The sequence below is a fragment of the Raphanus sativus genome, chromosome 6, assembly GCF_000801105.2.
Source record: "Raphanus sativus cultivar WK10039 chromosome 6, ASM80110v3, whole genome shotgun sequence".
Lineage (NCBI taxonomy): Eukaryota > Viridiplantae > Streptophyta > Magnoliopsida > Brassicales > Brassicaceae > Raphanus > Raphanus sativus.
In genome coordinates this window covers 46,409,491-46,432,034 of record NC_079516.1, presented here as the reverse complement: position 1 = coordinate 46,432,034, position 22,544 = coordinate 46,409,491, and the positions used below count along the sequence as shown (strand labels likewise).

The 22,544-nt window shown below is 37.7% G+C and overlaps 5 protein-coding genes across 6 annotated transcripts; 3 read left to right on the top strand and 2 right to left on the bottom strand.

Annotated features, from left to right (window-relative positions):
• Nucleotides 1–1,469: 1,469 nt before the first annotated feature.
• LOC108811984 (probable inactive L-type lectin-domain containing receptor kinase III.1) lies at nt 1,470–3,623 on the top strand. Its single transcript, XM_018584110.2, has one exon. The coding sequence runs from the start codon at nt 1,694–1,696 to the stop codon at nt 3,584–3,586; it is 1,893 nt and encodes a 630-aa protein (XP_018439612.1). The 5' UTR covers nt 1,470–1,693; the 3' UTR covers nt 3,587–3,623.
• A 712-nt stretch (nt 3,624–4,335) lies between these two features.
• On the bottom strand, nt 4,336–8,038 carry LOC108811983 (uncharacterized). Of its 2 annotated transcripts, XM_056989620.1 has the most exons (9): nt 7,857–8,038; nt 7,658–7,747; nt 7,276–7,566; nt 7,100–7,195; nt 6,847–6,959; nt 5,402–6,637; nt 5,164–5,265; nt 4,500–5,065; nt 4,336–4,376 (listed from the first exon to the last, which is right to left on the bottom strand). In XM_056989620.1, exons 1-8 carry the CDS (start codon nt 7,875–7,877, stop codon nt 4,543–4,545), a joined length of 2,472 nt encoding a protein of 823 aa, XP_056845600.1. In that variant the 5' UTR covers nt 7,878–8,038; the 3' UTR covers nt 4,336–4,376; nt 4,500–4,542. The 2 variants fall into 2 exon arrangements, with proteins under 2 accessions (XP_056845600.1, XP_018439611.2); XM_018584109.2 differs by having other exon boundaries at nt 4,336–5,065.
• A 2,144-nt stretch (nt 8,039–10,182) lies between these two features.
• Nucleotides 10,183–12,839, top strand: LOC108806531 (laccase-2). Its single transcript, XM_018578672.2, has 6 exons — nt 10,183–10,409; nt 10,517–10,668; nt 10,767–11,011; nt 11,113–11,241; nt 11,333–12,307; nt 12,456–12,839. Exons 1-6 carry the CDS (start codon nt 10,305–10,307, stop codon nt 12,584–12,586), a joined length of 1,737 nt encoding a protein of 578 aa, XP_018434174.1. The 5' UTR covers nt 10,183–10,304; the 3' UTR covers nt 12,587–12,839.
• Nucleotides 12,840–13,924: 1,085 nt separating this feature from the next.
• On the bottom strand, nt 13,925–15,214 carry LOC108808652 (uncharacterized). The gene is made up of 2 exons (XM_018580766.1): nt 14,411–15,214; nt 13,925–14,368 (listed from the first exon to the last, which is right to left on the bottom strand). Exons 1-2 carry the CDS (start codon nt 15,212–15,214, stop codon nt 13,925–13,927), a joined length of 1,248 nt encoding a protein of 415 aa, XP_018436268.1.
• A 1,549-nt stretch (nt 15,215–16,763) lies between these two features.
• LOC108809671 (glutamate receptor 2.8-like) lies at nt 16,764–21,692 on the top strand. The gene is made up of 5 exons (XM_018581830.2): nt 16,764–17,065; nt 18,331–19,640; nt 19,772–20,084; nt 20,263–20,669; nt 20,914–21,692. Exons 1-5 carry the CDS (start codon nt 16,789–16,791, stop codon nt 21,481–21,483), a joined length of 2,877 nt encoding a protein of 958 aa, XP_018437332.1. The 5' UTR covers nt 16,764–16,788; the 3' UTR covers nt 21,484–21,692.
• The last annotated feature ends 852 nt before the right edge of the window (nt 21,693–22,544 follow it).

Genomic DNA, 22,544 nt, shown 5'->3' with positions numbered 1-22,544 from the left:
AGCTCCAAAGGCAAGCTATTAAATGAGTTCTTACCATTTGATAAGAAGGAAAAACAATTATTATTGGTGAAAGAGTATTGAAAAATTCATACTAACATGTTTTTAAGGGTCAGTTAAACCATCTCCAACCATTAGAAATCATGTAAGATTCTAAAAAAATAAAAATTGTGCAATTAAATTTGATATTTTTTAAATCATTAAAATGTTAATTGCATGACTTGTAGATGAAAAAAGTTTAGAAGTCGTTCTAAAACAAGAGTTTTTAGAATCTCTTTTAATTTCTTTAATTTTAATAGGGGAGTTCTGATTGAAGTACTTCCACGGAAGTGGTCTTACTAGCTTAAAGTAACAGATGTCACTGCATTAGTGTTTTAATTGGTTTTACAAATTTAATACAAAATTAAATTATTATAATAATATTATTATTTTTGTTTCAAAAACTTGGATAGGTTGTAACCGATGGAGATGGAGATGCTCTAGAGATTAGATAGAGAGGATCACAAAAGAACCTAGAGATTAGATAGAGAGGATCACAAAAGAACCTAATAAATATGACAAGAGTGGCCTAAAGAATTTTTTTATGGTTTTGAGAAATATTCTTGGTCGTATAACTCTTCCGAGAAACTTAATATTTCAAAGTACTTATCTACTCTATTTTGAATTGTGTGTTCGTCATTTTGGAACGAATAGTATGCATTGTTACAGAAATAGTAAGCAAATATATCTCATGACTTCAACTTAGTGCTGAATACTAGGTAATATATGAAATTTTTTTGTAAAAAAAAAAAAAAACTTAGTGCTGAATAGTGAAATACATATATTGCTAACAAATTATATTTATGTAAACAAAATAACGAATAGTATGCATCGTTATTGTGATCACACCTACATAAACGATTTGAATGAAAAATTCTCTTAATTTGTACTTTTATATATTTATGCATCCAACTCCGCAAGTTTCAAATTAGAATTGAATGGTCAAGTCTTCTTTTTCTTCGTTTTAAAAGAAATTTTTAGACGAATACTAATATTTGAAGTTCATTCTTTAACAGTTTCAAGATATCTTCATCCATTTCTTATATAGGATATTGGCCATTACCAAAACCATCGCCTTTTCTATGCGACCGACACTGTGACGTTGTAATCATATATTTAAGTTGTGTACAAATAAATAATGTGTTGTGAACAGCCGTCGTTTAGGTTAGAAGAAGAGTAGAGAAGAAAACGTATTGAGGCAAATACCCGTTTTAGGGTTTCTTATTAATGATGTGATAATAATTTACAAACCCTTAGACCCATATTTATACAGCCTCAAAAAAACCCGATTTCCTTTTCCCAATAGAAATAGTAACTTTCCTAAACCGAAAAGGCATACCATAACTTTCCACGAGTGCTGGGCATTTTACTGGTACAACAGAGATTTAAGACACACAGATGCAACATAATGTCATTGTTGCAATTATTTAGATTAGAAAGGAATTTTGGAGGAAAGACCGAATGAAATTTTCAAGGATATTAACCAAAACATTTGCTTAGCAAAACTATAAAAAGTCAAATACTCACCTGAGGTTAGTGTAGCTTCTTGGTATAAACAAAAAATATGTTTGAATATGAAATAGTCGCGCTTTCTTGAAGCTATAAATAGATATAGCAACTGACACAAGTATATAACTTCAAACACTAAAAACCATCAATGGCGATTACCTCCAAATCCATAGCTTTAACAACAATCTTCCTATCAATCCTTTTTTCTTGCGCCTCAAGCCAACAAGAAACCAAGTTTCTTAACCATGGCTTTCTTGGTGCTAACCTCCTCAACTTCGGCTCCTCCATTGTCCACCCTAGTGGCCTCTTGGAGCTGACAAACACTTCGATGAGGCAAATTGGTCAAGCTTTCCACGGCTTTCCCATACCCTTCTCGAAACCTAACTCCTCAAACTCTATTTCTTTCTCCACAAGTTTCGTCTTCGCCATCACTCCAGGACCCGGTGCACCAGGCCACGGCCTCGCTTTCGTCATTTCACCCTCCATGGACTTTAGCGGAGCCCTTCCCAGCAATTACCTAGGCCTCTTCAACACTTCCAACAACGGAAACTCCTTAAACCGCATCCTCGCAGTTGAGTTCGACACGGTCCAGGCCGTTGAGTTGAACGATATCGATGATAACCATGTTGGTATTGACCTAAACGGAGTGGTCTCCATTGAGTCTGCACCAGCTGCGTATTTTGATGACCGAGACGCAAAGAACATAAGCTTGAGGCTGGCCAGTGGGGACCCAATCAGAGTCTGGATCGAATACAACGCGACAGAGATGTTGCTCAATGTCACGTTAGCTCCTCTACAACGTCCAAAGCCAAACTTGCCTCTCCTCTCGAGGAAAATGAATCTTTCCGAGACTTTATCCGAACAACAACACTATGTTGGATTCTCTGCAGCCACCGGAACCGTCACGAGCACGCATCTTGTTCTAGGCTGGAGCTTCAGCATAGAAGGGAGAGCAGCAGAGATTGACCTAACAAAGCTTCCTTCCATTCCAGTCCCTCCGTCTCCGTCCTCTCCACCACCAAACCCTCCTCCAGTTTCAGTGAAAAAGGATTCTAACAACACGAAGCTCATCATAATCTTCGCTGCATCAGCAACAGGTGTAGTCGTGATCTTGATTCTCTTAGGGTTTTGGCTCTTCCGTAGAAGGCAAGTATTCTTCACAGGAGGCGCAAGAAAATTCTCCCACCAGATGATATCAAGCGCGACGGGAGGCTTCGACAACTCTAGACTTCTCGGAGAGAGAAACTCTGGAAGTTTCTACAAAGGGCAGCTTACTCCTACGGAGATTATAGCAGTGAAGAGAATTACTTGCACCACAAGGCAGCAAAAGACAACCCTAATAGCGGAGATAGCTTCTATCTCAAGACTAAGACAAAGAAATTTAGTTAATCTACTTGGTTACTGCAGCAAAGGTAACGAGATCTATCTCGTTTACGAGTACGTCCCCAATGGTAGCCTAGACCGGTTCTTATTCAGCAATGACCGACCGGTTCTCACATGGTCGGACCGGTTCTGTATCATAAAGGGGATTGCAGCCGGACTTCAATACCTTCACGGCGAGGGTCAGAGACCTTTGATTCACGGGAACGTGATACCTAGCAACGTCCTCCTAGACGAGGAGCTAAACGCTAGACTAGGAGACTACGGACAAGGAAACAGGCACAGCAACACGGGACACGTGGCGCCGGAGCTAGTCGAGACGGGAAAGGCTACACGTGACGCAGATGTGTTTGGTTTTGGGGTGTTGGTTATGGAGATTTTATGTGGAAGAAAAGCTATAGAGCCGACAAAACCACCTGAAGAGATTAGTTTAGTGAACTGGGTGCTTCACGGGTTCAAGAAAGGTGATCTTTTACAGACATGTGACACGAGAATGAATAGAGACGAGTTGGTGGGTAGAGAAGTGTTACTGGTTCTGAAAACCGGGCTTCTTTGCGCTAACCGGTCTCCGGAAGCTAGGCCAATGATGAAGCAAGTGGTTCGATATCTCGACGGTACAGAAAGTCTCCCTCATGACGACTACCTCTTCTACGGAGTCTAAAAGAGGTTGTAATTGAAATTCAGTTTTACTCTGTGGGTTGTGTGAATTATAGATTTGACCAAAGAAGTATTAAGAATGATGCATGTGAATACTCCATCTGTAAAGTTGAAAAGAATAATAATAATAATACTTGTGTTAAATAGTGGATACAATAAGTCGTTTTCGGTTAAAAGAAGCTACTGAACATTTCCAGGGAAACTTATTTTGATTTTACGTTCATACATGTTTGTGTCAAACTGCTCAAAAGTTATAAAGAGCGTTAACGGCATAACATACCAAGTATCTGGAGGACAACAAAAGCACCACAGGCTCAGGACACTTGACACCAGAACTTATCGAGACAGGAAAAATGCAAGAGCTTAAGGTCAGGCCTTTGCTAATCTAAGACACAAGAAAAGAGATTGCGTACTTCACCTTAACCGAGTCGAGACAAAAATGAGATGAGCCACTTTCTTAGCCAAGTCCTGTAGTTGACACTATACTCGTCTAAAAACAAAATCCCAACAGACAAGCATGTTTCAGTATAAAATGGTATTCGTCAGTTCATTTATTCAATATTACTACAAAGACAAGACCAACCACATGAAGATGGTTGAGCATGACCGTTCCACCATCAAACCCCAACTCAAAGCTGAATAAGCAAGCATAATCTCAGACGATCACAATACCAAATAATAAAATATATAACTCTATGCAAGAAACTTTTTACCCGAAGATCAGAGCCATCATCAATGTCTGCAAAAAGTCTGTACTCAAGAATAGCAGCATAGTAATATTAGCCATCGAGTTGCTGCCACCAACAAACAGACCGACATAAGAAAGTTTGCAACATGTAAGATGAAGTCCCACATAAACCATAGAAAAAACTAGTAAAGCATTCATTGTATCTTCAGAAGAAAAAAAAGATGTTCACATAACGCTGGGATACTCCTCAATAACACCAGATTAAGGATGACTTAGTGGCTGATGCCTCCCTTCTTTGCTTTCAGTGACTCCAGTGCTTTGTTTCGCAACTCAATCTCAAGCCTCTTTGGATCCGACTCCTCCCCATTTTTACTCTTAGGTCGACGGATCTCAGCTTCGCCCTCTGAAGAATCAGAATACTCTCGATTCTTATGCTTCAGCTTCTCACCCCGACGTTCTTCCCTTTTACGACGTCTCTCCTCTCGCCTGCGTTTCTTCTCCTCCTTTTTCGTCTTCTTTTCCTCCTTCCTTCTCCTTTTAGCTTCCTTCCTATCTTCTACGTCAGAGTCAGAACTGCCATTACTATCTGAGGCTGCCTCGTCCCTCTCAGACCTTTTCGTCTTTCTTCTCTTTTTATCCTTAGAATCAGAATAAAGTTTTGCATCCAGGTCGCTGTTATCCTCTTTCTCAACTTGCTTGCTGGCTTTCACTTTACCGGAGTCCTTATCAGAAACTGGGGACATCTGTGAACCGTGGTGCATTCTGTGACTAGAACGTCTCTCTGACAACTTTTCACTGTTAAGAAATTGAATAGACAAACGTTTAGCATCATACCATAAAATATTTCAAAAGATTATCATATGAAAAAAAGAAAAAAAAAGATCAAAATGCACCTCTTTCTCTCTTGCTCCTTCGAATGTTCAACACGTCCAACTTCTTGTACCATCTCTGGTAATTGTTTCTTAGACGGCTTGGATTTTTGATCCCTATCCTCTCTACAGGCAATAGACAGATGGTCAAAGAGTTAACAACTATTGATAAAAAGAATCTGCACGCAACTTAAAACAGTTCATAGCACATTAAAAAGCCTTTACCAAAATAAAATGGTGAAAGGAATCACCAAGAGCATACCTATCTCGCACTTCAGATGGATGTCCCGGAGATCTTCTGTCCCTCAGATGTTTTCTTCCACTAGGTGAAGGAGATCTACGGCGAACAGGAGGTGAGGGAGACCTAGACGAAGATCTGCTCCAAGATGGAGACCGTCTCCTTCGGCTGTCATCAGGTGATCGTGAAGCAGATGGAGATCTTCGGCTTCGCCGGTTGACAGGTTTGGGTAATCTACGCCGAACAGGAGAGATCGCTTTTTGATGTCGAGAGGGAGGAGATCTACCTCGACCTCTGACAGGTGAAGGGGACTTTGACACAGGACGTCCAGCTGGAGACAGGGAGCCTCGCTCTTTGGCAGGTGTCAGTGACCTGCGCCTTCTAACAGGTGGAGATGGTAGCCCGTTTTTCCTACCAGGAGGGGACAGTGAACTTGGTGATGGTGATTTACGATGATTGGCTAGCCTCATTGGTGATGGTGATCCTGCACGCCTGGGGGGTGGTGAAGGCAATCTTTGCCCAGCGGGTGGTGAAGGCAATCTTGGCCTAGCAGGTGGAGAGGGTAACCTTTGACCAGCGGGTGCCCTGCTGCTACCTACTGGTGACCGAGATCTCCCTGGTGAATCAGACCTTTCCCGCTTAGCCAGTGGTGATCGTGACCGTGATTTGTTACGCCTGTAGAGTGGAGATGGAGACCTGCGCCGTCTAGCTACAGGTGAAGGAGACTTACGCCGTCTAGCTACAGGTGAAGGAGACCTACGCCGCCTAAATGGCAATGGGGACCTCTGACGCCTAGCAGGCGGTGAGGGTGACCTACGTCTCCTAGCAGGAGGGGATGGTGATCTGCGTTTCCTAGCAAGAGGGGATGGTGATCTGCGTCTCCTAGCAGGAGGGGATGGTGACCTGCGTCTCCTAACAGGAGGGGTTGGTGACCTGCGTCTCCTAACAGGAGGGGATGGTGACCTGCGACGCCTTGAAGGGGGTGATGATTGACGGCGTCTCTCAGGTGTAGACACACGGCGGCGCCTTTGTGGTGATGGTGACCTGTGACGTCTAATAGGTGAACGCGACCTGCTTCCATAAGGAGAACGTATCCTACGCCGAGGAGGAGACAGAGACCTACTCAAGGAACGCGACCTGGATCGACGCCTTGAATACGATGGTCTCCGCTTTCTAGGTGAGATGGAGGCATCCGATGATGATCGAGAATAACTTCTTGATCCTGAATTTGTTCTGCTGATCGACCTCGAACGTGAACCTCTGCAGAGAAACGAATTAGTTAGACTCACATATGCTTAAAGGCTAGACTAAATTAAGACTAATAAGACATATTCCCAGACTCCAAGTACACACCATGATAAAGAACACAGAGCATACAGTTACGAACTAAAACTCGAGGTGCTATATCTAACTTCAATAAGATAACACAAGATAAGGTAATTGAAATATCGGCAATAAGAGAACCCTACCTTCTCCTTTCGTTGACTCCATCTTTCGCATCAGCTCTTCTCTCATCCTCTGGAGGATCTCTTGAAGGTTTTGCATCCACGCCATTTGTCACCTTCTGTTCAACGCCGCTGTCCTACAGTAGTTTGAGGATAAAGCACATGAACCCTTATAATTGCAGAAGCTCTAAATAAACATGAAAAGAACAAGGGTTAAGAAACCAAAAGAACATCTAATAAAGAACTGAAACTCTAGCATGAACAAGTTAAGTCTTACAATTTTCCCCTCATAGCTCTTATGTTCTATCTCCTTCTTCTTCCCAATTTCATTAACTAACTGATCGTTCTCATCTGCTTTTCTCTTTGCTTCATCCTGCCACAAAAAGGAAAGATAATCATCCAGAGCTCAAGATACAAAACTCAAAACTTTAATGACTTCCCCTAGTACAATACCTGCGACTTCTTGGTTTCAGCTACTCTAGCGTCAAGAAACTGCTGCGGAACCCCACTAGAATTACTCTGAGCGCTGAGAAGAAGCGTCCAGAGCTCCTTCATGAACTTGACAGTGTTCTTCTCCATGAAGCCAGTGATAGCTATCTGAATCTCCTTACCGTTGACCACCTTCTTATCAAGAAGACCGTAAATAAAGTTGATCAGCACCTCATCTTCGAATCCGAGAAGCTCAGTGACTCTAGTCGCGATCCAAGGCTTCATCACATCCATCTTCACCTTGCTCACATCAACCTGAGAGCACAGAGGAGGAGTAATCACAATCAGAGCTTTTTTTTTTTTTAAATCTGATTTTTTAGAATTCAACAAAGAAGAAACACAGTACCAGAGTCTCCAGCTCCGAGGCGAATTTCTGGCTTTTCATCAACTTGGCTTGCTTGTTGGAGAAGCGAGTGTCCTGATCAGCGGTAGTTCCCTGTAATCACGAAAAGAGAATCAGAAAGGGGAGAGCGAATTGCGTTCGATCTGGATCTAAGAAGATGGTGGATCGATCAATCGGAGTGGAAGATGATTCGAGGACTCACCCGGAAGAAACCGCCAGACATCTTTTAGGGTTTTGCGGAAGCGACTCTTTCTCTTCCCTATGATGATGATGAGAAAGATGGAAGCTTTTAAGACTTCAGAGAGACCTTAGGAGATGAGATGTTAAAGGGGCTTGGCTTGTGAGTTTTTTTTTGCCGAACCCTAAAACTCTATTTTCCATTTTTACCCTCAGATTTGTGTTTTGATCCCTTTGTTGCCATTTTAGAGGAGCACCATATAAGTTGACGAATTAGACACTATGGGCTGAAGAAAAGGATAGGCGCCCAGGCCCATACTCCCGTACTAGTAGTGTGAACTGATTCTTTGTGAGCAGAGGATATCGCAATTAAGCCTTACCCAATCCAGATTTTATCTAAAATTATGTTAGAATTTTTTTTAAATTAATACTCAATAAATTAATAAATATTATAAACTAATAATTTTTTCTGATTTCAAATTTGGTCAGTTCAAAATATAACATAAATCACTAAAATAATACGATAATAACTTTTAGAAAATTTTATGTATACATATGGTCCTATTAAAACTGTATCGAGAAAATTATGTTTAATTTACGTGTTTTAAAATTTTCTTTAAACTTATTCAACTATATTCATTTTTTCACTGGATTTATTATTACCAAAGAGGAATATAAAACCAAACGATAATAACTCTTTTTTTGTTTAACAACTCATCTGATATAAAACCTTGTCAAAAAAAAAACAACAGATGAAATTACTATCTGTGGTTAACTAGGCTGGTAGACAACAAACTATCTCCGGAGACGAAATCCCACAAAAGGAAAACATTAGCCCAAAAGAATACAGACCAGGGCTTTTACAACAACTTTAAACTAAGCAACTAACTTCTAAACAACTGTATTCATTTTTAGTGGTGTTTTATAGATGCAAGTTAAAAATTGAAACCCGTGTACACTTTTGTCTCACTTATTTTTATGCTCATCTATTATTTTTCTCATCGATAAAACAAGGATCTAGCCCAAATCTTATTTTTGTGCAGCATTTCATTTAGTCCAATTGATTTTGAGTATTGGTTCTGTTCTCAAGAAACTCCTTGCCGCTAATTTATTTCCAGAACATATCACAAATTTTTGGTAATCAGATACTTTACTTGTTCTCTACTCTTTTCCTGCTAAGAACAAGACACCAATCTTAACTTACAGTTAAAACATTCCTAATTAAATTAAATGATTCCATGCTGTCAAATGAGATAAAAGAAAATGTTGTGTCTCATTTACCAAAATTAAACATCGGACGCAACATCTTAATTGTAGTTGCCAAATATATAGAAAAAGTAGAGGAGACAGATAAAGTTAGAATATCAGGCCAAGTGAAGATTATTCCTTACGATCGTTGTCGTATGTTGCTTGAAAGGAATGGATGAATTGGGTGAAGTGTCAAAGTGAGAGTCTTCCAGGTGACTGTGAAGATCCTCCTTAAGCTTAGAACCACTCAACACTCTCTTTTTGTTGGAACATATGTTTTCAAACAACCAACCGGCAACGTCCCATGTACTTATTATTATTTAGATTAAAAAATTTCCCTGTTTACCATAATCAACTACTCTACTCATTACATTGTTTAGAATCCTTAACATGGTCTAACCACATAAATTGATTATAAGTTTTTGAAGTTTTCATATTTTTGAAAGAAATACAATTCGTTCTATATATTCCTCACTTGAAAAGCAAAAAGGTTAAATTTTTGGATGTAGTTCCTAAATTAAAATGTGATATGAAGTTGTGTATTGTTGAATTTCTATTTTTGTACGTAACTAATAATCTGATTTATATATTATATGTTGTTTCAGCGAGTTGTTGTATTATATAAGCAATATTCATTGTAGAAGTTTTTTTGGTGTATTCATTGTAGAAGATTATAATAAAATGAGAAAGTAGTATTTCATCATTAATTATAAAAATAGGATCAGTCTAGAATTTACTAGTTTTTATAATAAGTATACGTTCTAGTCATACTACCATGAGTTCTTTAGACAGGGAAGTGATCTTTAGGTACTGTCTCGATTATCTGTTGTGTCTAATATATTTTTGTTTAATTATCATTTTGTTGGTACACACAATTATATGTAGAGCTATGGTTAACATTGTTTACGCACACAATTAGTTAACTTAGAATTCACTCGGACCGTCAACAATTGGACCAACTATAACATCAACACTAATCATCTTATTCACCACTTATCCTAATAACCCACAAATCTATGTGTTTTCCTTACTTTTGTTACCAACCACTACTACCCTACCACTCGCCTCCTTCCCTTATATAAAAACAACATTCGATTTCTATTTACACACCACTTGAGAGATTCACCAGAAAACGATATAAAAGAAAAGAAAATCATACTTCTTACACAAATGTTTTAAAATTTAAAAACATATTTTCCCTTCAATATTCAAATATATAGTATACATGGCTACGTGGGTTTTGCATTACCTTCTTGTCGCATTTCTGATCACCATAACTTACAGCATCGACGCAGCATCTGCAGGAATCACACGACATTATACCTTCCATGTTATTATAATTACTCTCAATTTGAATATATATATATATATATATATATTAGTTAAAATCTTTGTGTTTTAATGTTTTAATCACTTACTCCAATTCCCCTCTGGCAGATTCAACTTAAAAACATCACAAGATTATGCAAGACAAAAACAATCGTGGCAGTCAACGGAAAATTTCCAGGACCGAAGGTTACTGCAAGAGAAGGAGATAATCTACAGATCAAAGTTGTTAATCATGTCTCCAATAACATTTCCATACACTGGTAAGTTACTAGTTGCTTATAGACTTACAGTGATCGTAAATTTTCAACTCCTTTTTTAATTTTCCTTGAGCCTCATAAATAGATTGTATAAAATGTAGGCATGGGATCCGGCAGCTAAGGAGCGCATGGGCGGATGGACCGTCGTATGTGACACAGTGTCCAATTCAGACCGGACAAAGTTATGTTTACAACTTCACCATTATCGGACAAAGAGGAACTTTGTGGTGGCATGCACACATCCAATGGATGAGAGCCACCGTGTACGGACCATTGATCATTCTCCCTAAACTCCACCAACCGTATCCTTTTCCCAAACCTTACAAACAAGTTCCTATAATATTTGGTAATTTATTTTCTGAACACCTAATATACGAGTCTTAAAACAAAAGAGTAGCGTTTTGTTTAAGGCATTCAACAATTGTTGATGTTTTTATCTGTGTATAGGTGAGTGGTTTAATGCTGATCCTCTAGCAGTGATACAACAAGCTCTTCAGACTGGTGCAGGCCCAAATGCCTCTGATGCTCATACTTTTAATGGGTTACCTGGCCCATTATACAATTGCTCCACAAAAGGTAGTTATCATATTTCTTAAGTTGTTATGTCCAAAACTAGAAGCCGATTTTAGTTTTGCAATACTTAATATTCCTAAATTTGTTTCTTCAGACACATACAAGTTGGCTGTGAAACCTGGAAAGACATATTTACTACGACTGATCAATGCTGCACTCGATGATGAACTCTTCTTTACCATAGCCAATCATACATTGACAGTCGTAGAAGCTGACGCTAGCTACGTTAAACCATTCCAAACCAACATTGTTCTTCTCGGTCCAGGACAAACGACCAACGTTTTACTCAAAACCAAACCTATTCACCCGAATGCAACCTTCTACATGCTAGCAAGACCTTACTTCACGGGCCAAGGAACGATCGATAATACAACTGTCGCAGGGATACTCAAATACCATCACAAACCTACATCAAACCATTTTAATTCTTCTAAAAACCTTCCTGTTATTAAACCCTCTCTACCTCCTATCAACAGTACGAGCTATGCAGCGAACTTTACAAAAATGTTTAGAAGCTTGGCGAATTCTAGATTCCCAGCAAACGTTCCAAAAACCGTTGATAAAAAGTTTTTCTTTGCGGTCGGTTTAGGAACCAACCCTTGTCCTAAAAACCAGACCTGCCAAGGACCAACTAATACCACAAAATTTGCAGCATCTATCAACAATGTGTCTTTCATCTTACCAAACACTACTTCTTTATTACAATCATACTTCTCTGGCATGTCTAAGAAAGTTTTCACGACCAATTTCCCAAGTGCCCCTGTTTTCCCATTTAATTACACGGGTGTGCCACCAAACAATACAATGGTCTCAAGAGGGACCAAAGTCGTGGTCTTGAAGTACAACACAACTGTCGAACTGGTCTTGCAGGGCACTAGCATCTTGGGTATCGAGGCACACCCTATCCATCTTCATGGCTACAACTTCTATGTGGTAGGTCAAGGCTTTGGTAATTTTGACCCGACCCGTGACCCAAAACAGTATAACTTAGTTGACCCCGTTGAACGAAACACTATCAATGTCCCTTCTGGTGGTTGGGTTGCCATCCGCTTCCTCGCTGATAACCCTGGTAATTGTTTTAAGTTTTTTTTTTTTTTTAAATTCATGCTACAACATTTATTACTTGAGTATGACTGAATGATAAATTGATAATTAATAATTTTAATGTTTGATATAAAACTGTAGTTTCTTAATGGTTTTTTGTTTGATGGTGTCAGGTGTGTGGTTCATGCATTGCCACATTGAGATCCACTTGAGTTGGGGTTTGACCATGGCTTGGGTAGTTCTGGATGGAGACCGTCCAAACCAGAAGCTCCCTCCTCCTCCCTCGGATTTCCCAAAATGTTGACTCTGACCAATCCAACGCCTATGCCGTTGCCACATCACTTTTCCCTTTTCTAATGATACATCTTTAAATTGTGCAATATGTTTTCATTTTCCTTTTATTATGTGTTTTTGATTCACCACCTGAGAATTCTGAGTTTTTATTTTGTTTCTTTTTCTCCTTTCATATTGTAAAAAGATGAGTGAACTGAAGAGCTTTGTTCGCGGTAACTATTTCTTTGTACATTATTTTGACACAAAATAAATAACTGTTATAATCAAGAAAAAAACTCATTAAACTAGGGTTAAACAAAATATTCATAAATTTTTCTTTAATTTTTTATATTTCTTTATTAAAACCAAAAATTTTGAATATCTGCAATTTTACCAACCAAAACAAATTACTGATATATAATATCTATAAAAACAAAACAAATAACTAATAGTATTAATTTAAAAGAATTAATATTTTCACAAACTTTTTATGTGACGAGACATAATTTAAAGCCTGTACTTTAGTAGAATAGTTGATTTTTCATGGATTCTTTCATATGTGTTTTATTGCTCAAAATATCATGAATAAACATATTGGTTTGAAACCATAGTTCTACCCACCTCAGTCTATAAACAAAAGGGAATGATAGTCGTCCCCCTCTTCTTGAATTTATACATTTCTTTTATAGGTTTTTGTAGTTAAAATCTAGGTCAAAGTTTTTTATAAAATTGAAATATAGAAAATTCTCTCTTAATATAAATTTTCCATTTTATTTGGAGATTGGAAGAAAACATGAGCCAGAGATTAGAAATCGAGTAAGCTGGAAGAAAAGACCGGTGTTTTATCTAAGCACGAGGAATTGTTTTTTGAGTTAGTTATCTCAAAAACTATCTTACCTAGATATTAGTATCAAATTTTAGCTGGGTTAAAAATGCATTAGATATATTTTAATAGGTTACAATAATAAAATATTAAATATAGAAAAAATCTTTAAATTTTTTAAAAATTTGATGGTTTTGTTTTTCACTTGATGATGTGACAACATCAGACGAGATCAAATACTATTTGTATATCTCTACGTTATAAACCTATTTTCACTTTAGCAAAGATGATTTAGAATCTGTTTTCATTCTATTGGCTGATATGTATAACTTTGTTTATTATATGATGACTCATGACAATATTGTTTTTTTTTTTGAAAAAGGGTATTCAAATTAAAAACATAAAAACATACAAGGTATAGTTTTGCAACCATAAAGTTTTAGAAAGCATGATGTGACAATCCTCATATCAAGCTAAGCATTAACCTAGAAGAAAGAAACTTATTTTACATAAGCTTAGTGAAACAAGATAAAGAATAGATAAACACTAAGGAGTATGGTACCCGCGGCCTCGACGACCTCGTTTACCCTTCCTTCGTATTGTGTTCCATTCCATATCCTGATACTTTTGAGTCGGTTTTATTGGCCTTCCACCTCTTGACATGTTGAGATTTGCCGTAGCATCACTCGTGAACCCATCCTTGTGAGAGGAGCTCTCATGTGTAGGAGAATACATGAAGGCCAATGAATTGTCTCTTGAACCCATGTTGGTGTCGGAGATAATAATAGGTGATGGAATTTTTTCCATAATAGTAGATTGAGTTGGAGCAAGGAGAGTACATGCTAATGGTGATGAAGTGGACTGAGAGTTGGAGCCAATGGCTACTGTTACCTTAGAGTGGGTAGGAGAGTTTGCTGGTGTTGAAAGAACCTTCAACTCAGCACTTTTTTGTGATTGCAACTTTTCAATCTCATTAGTAGATCCCAAAACCTAATCAGTAACCTTTGGGTTTTCAGGTAAAACCAAACTCACTTCTGAATTTTCAATTTGTACCACCTCTTGATCTGATGCAACAAAATGAGATTGTTCCTCATCTGGGTCAGCCCCTAGTGCTTCATTAGAAGAATCCTCTTGCACTGAAGTTGTCGCTTGGACAGCTGGGAGAAGACATCTTTTTTCTTTATGTCCTAAGTGTCCACATCTGCCACAAACACTAGGAATCCATGTGTACTCGACATCCACCAAGAATATATTACCTTGTTTATCATCTAAGGCAATTTGCTTGGGAAAAGGCTTGTCAAGTTCTACTTCAACTAACAACTTTGCTTCTCCCAAACTAGTTGGATCAAGGCGAGGTTTGTGCGTTTGCATAGGCTCACCAAGACCTGATGCTACATGACTGAGGCCTAATCTTGAATAGCAGCAATCTGGAACATTTTTTAAGGTTACCCAAACCGGGATAGTAGAAACTTCAGGAACTTTGAGAGAGTTGGCTGGTTTCCAAGGCGAAACAAATAGCAAGCAGTCATCTACATGCCATACACCTCTCTGAACTACCCACTCTCGTGTTGAATCGTGAGGAATATGAAACATATAAGACGTCTCGCTAAGCTTACGACATCCTATTCTGCAGCTTCTTCCCCATAATCTATTCACTACAGCATGAATTAAGCCCCCAGGAGGGAGAGAGCAACGATGAAACTGACCAATGACATACTCTCTTTTATTCTCTGGTCCTAAACTAAGAACCTGAGAAGGAATGGTAACCTGAGGAGTTCCGTCAAGCTGGAACGTAGGCTTAGCGGCTCGGTAAAGATTTCTGGTAGCAGGATTCATTCTGGCAGCCCACGGAAACCTTAGTGTTCCATCATCCTTAAGCTCTGGGACCGGAATCTTTTGAACCGGAACACGTGGAAACTCTCTTACAGCAGTTTGTTGATCTTTTTTTCTGGTTTTTTCCAACTCCATCAATTAGTGTTGGCCAGAAAGAGTCAAGCAGGTTGTTGAGGTATTGGGGATCAAAATCCATTGGCGTTGCCGGCGTTGGAGGAGTAACGGGCGGTGCAAATGTGAGAGGTTTGGCCCATGCTCCTAGAGATGGAACAAAAGCAGTCGGTGAGTCAGAGGATAGCTCTTCTACATTGTCAAAAGCAGTTTCCCTTTCAGATTTCTCATCAAAGGCAGGAGCTTTTGCTATATCCAAGATTTCCAGTGGTGACGATGCTTCAACGACGGCAGTGAGATCATTGGGCATAGACGAAGCAACAGAAAGAAGATTTCCCATGGCAAATTGATTTGTGGTTGCAGGAGGAACGTCGAAGAGCTCGCCGTCGGAGGGAGACGCGTCTACAGAAGTTTGAATCAAAGCTTCGACCATATTAATCTCAGCACTCAACGCTGGATTCACCATGGGGAGGCTGCTATTCACTGGAGAAGAGAAGGCTAGTGAGGAGCAGTTAGATTTCGCAGTAGAGGAATCGATCTCGCCGTCTGGGGGTTTGAGATCCATATCAAAGGACAAAGCAGGAGTAAGAGACGTTTAGTTCGTTGGGTTCGTATAGAGGAGACGAGACCGGATCTGGAGCTCGTGGTGGGCGACGCGCCGGAGCAACGTCGAGAGTTCCACGTGACTAACCGGCGAACTGTTTGCGACTGTTGTTGAGAGAGAGGGTTTTTTTTTTTATCGAGGGACTCTAACCACCTCATGACAATATTGTTCTTGATTGATTTTTTTACGAAAGACAAAAACAAAGTTTTATAGAGCGAACTTTTCATTATTTAAAACATTTTGTTAAACAAAATGAGAGAAAATAAACTGATTTGTTTGTTGAATAAATAGATAGACTTATTGAGGGAAAGATACATTGAAAAAAAAAGGAAAAAAAAAAAGAAAGATACATTGATTGAGGGACACTGACTTCAGTTACCTTAAATGTTTGTATGCGAATCCCACCAACTGAGATTAAAATTTAACTATTCGAATTATTACATCAAATTTATGACAATGAAGATTAGAAGAAACCAAAATCGATTCATGCTTGTATTTTAGAACCCCGTATCTCACTTGAGGTGGCTACTTATTATCTGTTTACAATAATTGTTTTCTATATGAAATAAGTTCTGGAAAAATTGTAGCTTTGCTTTGCCAAGAAATTTCGTCCGCGCTGTATTTCAAGCCTCATCTGACTCTTTCAAACAATTGTTTTTTTATTACTTCTTAGTCAGCACTAATGTTTTTCTTGTTAGTTCCAAGACTTATTCTTTAATTACCAATTTTGGCATTGCATTTCAAAGTCTTCATAGAACTTAAGACTCTTTCAAACCGATCCATTCCTATCTATATATACATATAACATAAATGGGAAGTTAAAAGAACCACATTAGGTGTCCGTATCCCCAATCTTTCGATTATGACGAATACTACAAAAACTCGTAACACCTTTCTGACTTACTTTGTCTTGTTCCTTTCGGGTTTTGTGTTGATCGAAGTTGGTTTAGGACAAAGCCCGACAAGTGAAATCAAAATAGGAGTAGCTCTTGATCTCAAAACAACATTTTCCAAGATCTGCCTCACTTCTATTAATATCTCGTTGTCCGATTTCTATAAAGATCATCCTAATTACCGTACAAGACTTTCGCTGCACGTCAGAGACTCCATGGAAGATGTTGTCCAGGCTTCAGCTGCAGGTTCGTTTCTTTTCTCTCTCTTGCTTCTGTTCTACATGTCTGGCCGTTACCTAACTTCTTACGTAGTATCTTACTAGACTTAACTGAATAAAACAAACTTACTAATTAGGAAATTAATTAAGGTAACATGCAGACATGATTCAGCTGGATACTACTGTATTTACAATGAATCTGAACAATCTTTCCGATGATTATTATAGAATTCCAATTGTTTGGAAGTCTTCTTTTGTGGTCTCTGCTTAGATTATTGGTAACAATTAATATTTTGGATTACTATTAAAATCCAAGTGTCTACTTTTGTGGTCCTATGCTTAGAGTCTTGGTGACGATTGCTCTTTCAGATTTTACTATTAAAATTCCAAGTTCATCTAGTGTGGCATATTCTAAGAGAACTCTCTGGATAGACAAAATCTCATGTCTCTTTATTTTCTAGAAAGTCTTGGCGACTAGCCGAATTGTATGGTTGAGAAATTCCTGTTACTATATATCTCGTCAAAATCATTTCTCGATATATATTTTTTTTTAATTTCACTGGTTTTCTAATATACTAGATCATTGATGTAATATCATATGCATGATAACTTACTCTACCACATGTTTTCTCTAATATCTTTTTTGGGTCAAAACATGTTTTCTCTAATATCCAACAATGTTATTTAATTAGTTATCGCTATAATAATAAAGATATAGGACGGTTTTCTCTTATCTGAAAGAAGCGTTATATCTAATGAACATCGATCCAAAATTATTCAACATTTACTAATTTTTTATTAATGTTATGTACCATATGATGTGAAATAAATAATTAAAATTTTAAATATATATTAAAAGTAAGCAAACTAACTTAATTTATTCATAATTAACATTTTAAAATATATGATAAGACTTATATTGTAGTTAGTTAATTAAAGTACTTGCATAGATGATTAAATACTCAAAATTCAACATGAATTAATATCTTGTATTTTGGGTTATATATGTGAATAGTAACTAGTCATTTTATTTTTTTATATGATAATTTTTTTTGAGTTTTGTATGTCAAAAGAAAAAAAATAATTTCAAAATTCTCCTGCTCAAAACTTTTTATGAACAACAAAATCAAAATTCATTTTGTCTAATATGTTTAGGACACACATAATAATATTCTAATAATACACGCTGTAGAAATATATAACGAAGGTTGGTTTTATATTTTCTCGCGCTCTAAAACAAATGATTCAGTCTTTTTGTTTTTTTTTTTTTTTGTTTGCTTGTGGTGTAAGCAGCCTTGGACCTCATCAAGAATGAGCAAGTGAGCGCCATCATCGGACCAAGAAGCTCTATGCAAGCTGAATTTATGATAAGAATGGCCAACAAATCTCAAGTACCGATCATCACATTTTCCGCAACAAGCCCTCTTTTAACATCCATCAAGAGCCCTTACTTTGTCCGTGCCACTCTCGACGACTCGTGCCAGGTGGAAGCCATTGCGGCCGTTGTTAACTCCTTCGGGTGGAGAAGCGTCGTGGCCATTTATGTGGACAACGAGTTAGGCAAAGGAATTATGCATTCTTTGTCAGATGCTTTACATGACGTGGATGTCCAAAGAAGTGTGATCTCTACGGAGGCTAGCGATGATCAGATTCTAAAGGAACTTTATAAGCTCAAGACAAGACAGACAAGGGTATTTGTTATCCACATGGCCTCAACATTCGGATTCCGGGTTTTGGAGAAAGCAAAGAAGATCGGGATGTTGGAGGAAGGGTATGTCTGGTTACTATCAAATGGAATGACGAATATGATGAGACATAATGGTCGTAGCTTAGAGACAATGCAAGGCGTGATAGGTGTGAGGAGTCATGTCCCTAGATCGAAAGAGCTTGAAGATTTCCGTTTGAGATGGAAAAGACAGTTCAAGAAGGAGAACCCATCGACGAAGGATGAAGCAGAGCTGAATGTTTTCGCATTATGGGCGTATGATTCGATGACTGCATTGGCCATGGCCGTGGAGAAAACTAATACAAAGAACATGCGGTATGATAGCTTTAGCGGTTCGTCAAATAACATGACTGATCTTGGGACCTTAGGGGTCTCTCGGTACGGTCCAAGTCTTGTGGAGGCTCTCTCCGATATAGAATTCAAGGGTTTAGCAGGAGAGTTCAAACTCCTTAACAGGCAGCTCGTGGCATCAACTTTTGAGATCATCAATGTTGTTGGAAACGAAGAGAGGATAATCGGAACTTGGACACCAAGAGATGGACTTATGAATGCAAATTCAAAGAAAACTACGTCGTTTTCAAAGGAAAGGTTGCGCGCGGTGATATGGCCGGGGAGCTCGTATGTTGTTCCAAAAGGTTGGGAGGTTCCAACAGACGGGAAGAAGATTAAAGTAGGCGTTCCGGCAAAGAAAGGCTTCTTCAATTTTGTGGAGGTAACGACAGATCCCATCAGTAACTTAACAACCGCAAAGGGTTATGCCATAGACATCTTTGAAGCTGCTCTTAAGAAGTTACCATACTCAGTCATTCCTCAATACTACCGTTACGATTCTTCAGATGATAACTACAATGAATTGGTCTACCAAGTCTATAACGGGGTTAGTTCTTTTTTTTTTGTTCCCATATTTCCAATGAAATTCCGTCGTACAATTACCATTAGTAATGAGTCCATAATATAGTAGGTTAGATATTTTTTCTTTGACGTGTTTTTTTTTAACAAATGACGCAGACGTGGGATGCAGTTGTTGGAGATATAACCATAACAGCACACAGGTCACAATATGTTGATTTCACATTACCTTACACAGAGTCTGGAGTATCTATGCTTGTACCGCTCAGGGACAACGAAAACAAGAACACATGGGTGTTCCTTAAACCTTGGAGTTTAGACCTATGGATCACCACTGGTTGCTTTTTCGTCCTCATCGGTTTTATTGTGTGGCTGTTCGAACACAGAGTCAACTCAGACTTCCGTGGACCGCCTCACCACCAGATTGGCACTAGTTTCTGGTTCTCCTTCTCCACTATGGTTTTCGCTCACCGTAAGTTCTTACAATAATCAAGAATACGATAGTGATAAATGTTAAGTTTATGGGCTAACATATATTATGTAAGAAGCAATATTATTAAAAACAATATTATTATTATTATTATTATTATTATTATTATTATCTTTTTAAACAATATTATATAGTAGTGAAATTGTTTGTGTGTATATAGGCGAGAAAGTGGTGAGCAACTTAGCAAGGTTTGTGGTGATCGTCTGGTGTTTTGTGGTGCTTGTGCTCACTCAGAGCTACACAGCGAATCTCACCTCTTTCCTAACGGTACAACGTTTAGAACCAAGATCGACAAGTGTGAATGACCTCATCAGAAATGGGGAGTCTGTAGGGTTCCAGCATGGCGCTTTTGTTAAAGATAATCTAAAAGGTCTAGGATTTCTTGAATCACAGCTCAAGTCTTTTGGTTCTGCTGAAGAATGCGACGAGCTTTTGTCCAAAGGGACATCGAAAGGCGGTATAGCAGCAGCTTTCGACGAAATGGCATACCTTAAGGCTATTCTTTCTAAGTACTGCTCCAAATATGCAGTAGTTGAACCTTCCTTCAAGACTGCTGGTTTTGGATTTGTAAGCTTATATACTTTTCACTTTTAGTTTTAAAAAGTTTTTTTTTTTAATACCAAAAGTACGTATGTACTTTTTCGTTTCTTAAACAAATATTAAAAAAGAAGGTTTCATTTTAGGTTTAAAAAGGTTTTTTTTAAATACCAAAAAGTAAGTATGTATTTTCTTTTTTCTTTTATTAAAAGAAAACAGTATGCATTTCGGTCTTTTCTCTCGCTTATTTTGTTCCCATGATTAATGTTGGTAGGCATTCCCAAAGAACTCGCCTATGACAGGAGATGTATCAAGGGCTATTTTGAATTTGACTCAAGGTGAAGAAATGGGAGGCATCGAGAACAAATGGTTCAACCGTCTCAGCCTCGCTAGTGAATGTCCTGATCCAAAGACTGCTCTTTCATCTAACCGTCTCAGCCTAAGTAGCTTCTGGGGTCTATTTCTAATAGCAGGCATTGCGTCATTCTTGACATTTCTTATCTTTGTAGGCCACTTCTTGTACGAGAATAGGCTCACGCTATGTGATAATTCTGAAGGTTCCATGTGGAGAAAGCTAACGTCTTTGTTCACAATCTTTGATGAGAAAGACAGAAAATCTCATACTTTCAAGAACAGTGCCGTGCATAATGTGAGTTCACCTATTACTCAGTGTACTCCGAGCCCTTCGATTGTGCAGATCAGGCCATGGCCACGGAGTATGTCATTGAACAGGGAGTTTGAGCTAAGACGATCATCTTTTTTCATGAGCGAAGAACGTCTCACAACGCAACCCAAACATAATGTAGATGGTGAATCTGATATTGAATCTGGACCTGGACGATAAATAAGCAAGGTGGATAAAATAATCTAGGTTCTATCATCTATGTTAAGTTTTTATCCCCCTTTTTACCATTATTTTATTTGATTTAGATAAGTTGTTATTAACTTTATATAGAAATGCTCTGTTTATTTTCTGAAAAAAAAGAAAATCTCTGTTTATTTATAGTCGGTACATCGTGCACAAAAAATATGTATAATTATTGTCAGTACTACCAGTAAGCATGGGTACGGGTACGGAATAGATATCCAGAAAATTTGCAATATCTATGATCTATTCAGTTCCAGTAAAATATCTATGATCTGTTTTGATTCAAAATTCCGGATATCTGTAATTTTTTTTAGTTATTAGCAGACTATTCGATTTTATTTATCAATTATATTAAAAATATTAAAAATTAAAAATAATATATAAAATTAAATTCAAAAATTTTAAAATATCAATTTAAAATAAAAACAATAATCATACTAACATATTAAATTTTTAACAGAAATTATAAAATAAGTTTAATACCAATAAACCTAATAAAAAACTCATAGGTTAACATTTGACTCAATATAAAAATTGGATATGCAATAATCCAAAACAAAATTTTGAAAAGAAATTTAAAATAAAAAATAGCAATTTTTTAACGCTGGATAATAAATTCTTTTTAAAAAATTATATCATAAAATATGTATAGATATAATAATTTGTATTTACAATTACATTAATATCATATATATATGGATCAAATCGGATAACCAGCTTTTCAAAAGATTATATTTGTTTTTTTGCTACATATACGATTTATTTTTTTACACTTTGTAATACATAAAAAATCAAACAAATCACGTGTAGTTTGCCAAGAAACATCTCCGAGATGGTCTATGACAAAATCCGTCCCGGATTCACCTTAAATGTATTGGGGACATTTAAGCTAGAGATCAGTTGGATCAAAAAATTGCAAAAATGTTCTTGACAGGAAGTTGCAAGAAATCTTAGATATCATCGGTCCTATCAGTTTGCTTCTGCCAATAAATTTGATGGCTATATACTTCCAGGTTATAATGACGAAAAAGGGGTGA

Coding starts and splice junctions, on each gene's coding strand:
- LOC108811984 (XM_018584110.2), top strand. CDS start 1,694: ATGGCGATTACCTCCAAATCCATAGCTTTAACAACAATCTTCCTATCA.
- LOC108811983 (XM_018584109.2), bottom strand. CDS start 7,877: ATGTCTGGCGGTTTCTTCCGG. Junction 6,960..7,099: donor AGAGCTATGAGGGGAAAATT/GTAAGACTTAAC, acceptor AAACTACTGTAG/GACAGCGGCGTTGAACAGAA. Junction 5,066..5,163: donor AAGGAGCAAGAGAGAAAGAG/GTGCATTTTGAT, acceptor ATTTCTTAACAG/TGAAAAGTTGTCAGAGAGAC.
- LOC108806531 (XM_018578672.2), top strand. CDS start 10,305: ATGGCTACGTGGGTTTTGCATTACCTTCTTGTCGCATTTCTGATCACC. Junction 10,669..10,766: donor AATAACATTTCCATACACTG/GTAAGTTACTAG, acceptor TATAAAATGTAG/GCATGGGATCCGGCAGCTAA. Junction 11,242..11,332: donor ATACAATTGCTCCACAAAAG/GTAGTTATCATA, acceptor TTGTTTCTTCAG/ACACATACAAGTTGGCTGTG.
- LOC108808652 (XM_018580766.1), bottom strand. CDS start 15,214: ATGAATCCTGCTACCAGAAATCTTTACCGAGCCGCTAAGCCTACGTTC. Junction 14,369..14,410: donor TACAAATTGAAAATTCAGAA/GTGAGTTTGGTT, acceptor GTTACTGATTAG/GTTTTGGGATCTACTAATGA.
- LOC108809671 (XM_018581830.2), top strand. CDS start 16,789: ATGACGAATACTACAAAAACTCGTAACACCTTTCTGACTTACTTTGTC. Junction 17,066..18,330: donor TGTCCAGGCTTCAGCTGCAG/GTTCGTTTCTTT, acceptor TGGTGTAAGCAG/CCTTGGACCTCATCAAGAAT. Junction 20,670..20,913: donor AGACTGCTGGTTTTGGATTT/GTAAGCTTATAT, acceptor TAATGTTGGTAG/GCATTCCCAAAGAACTCGCC.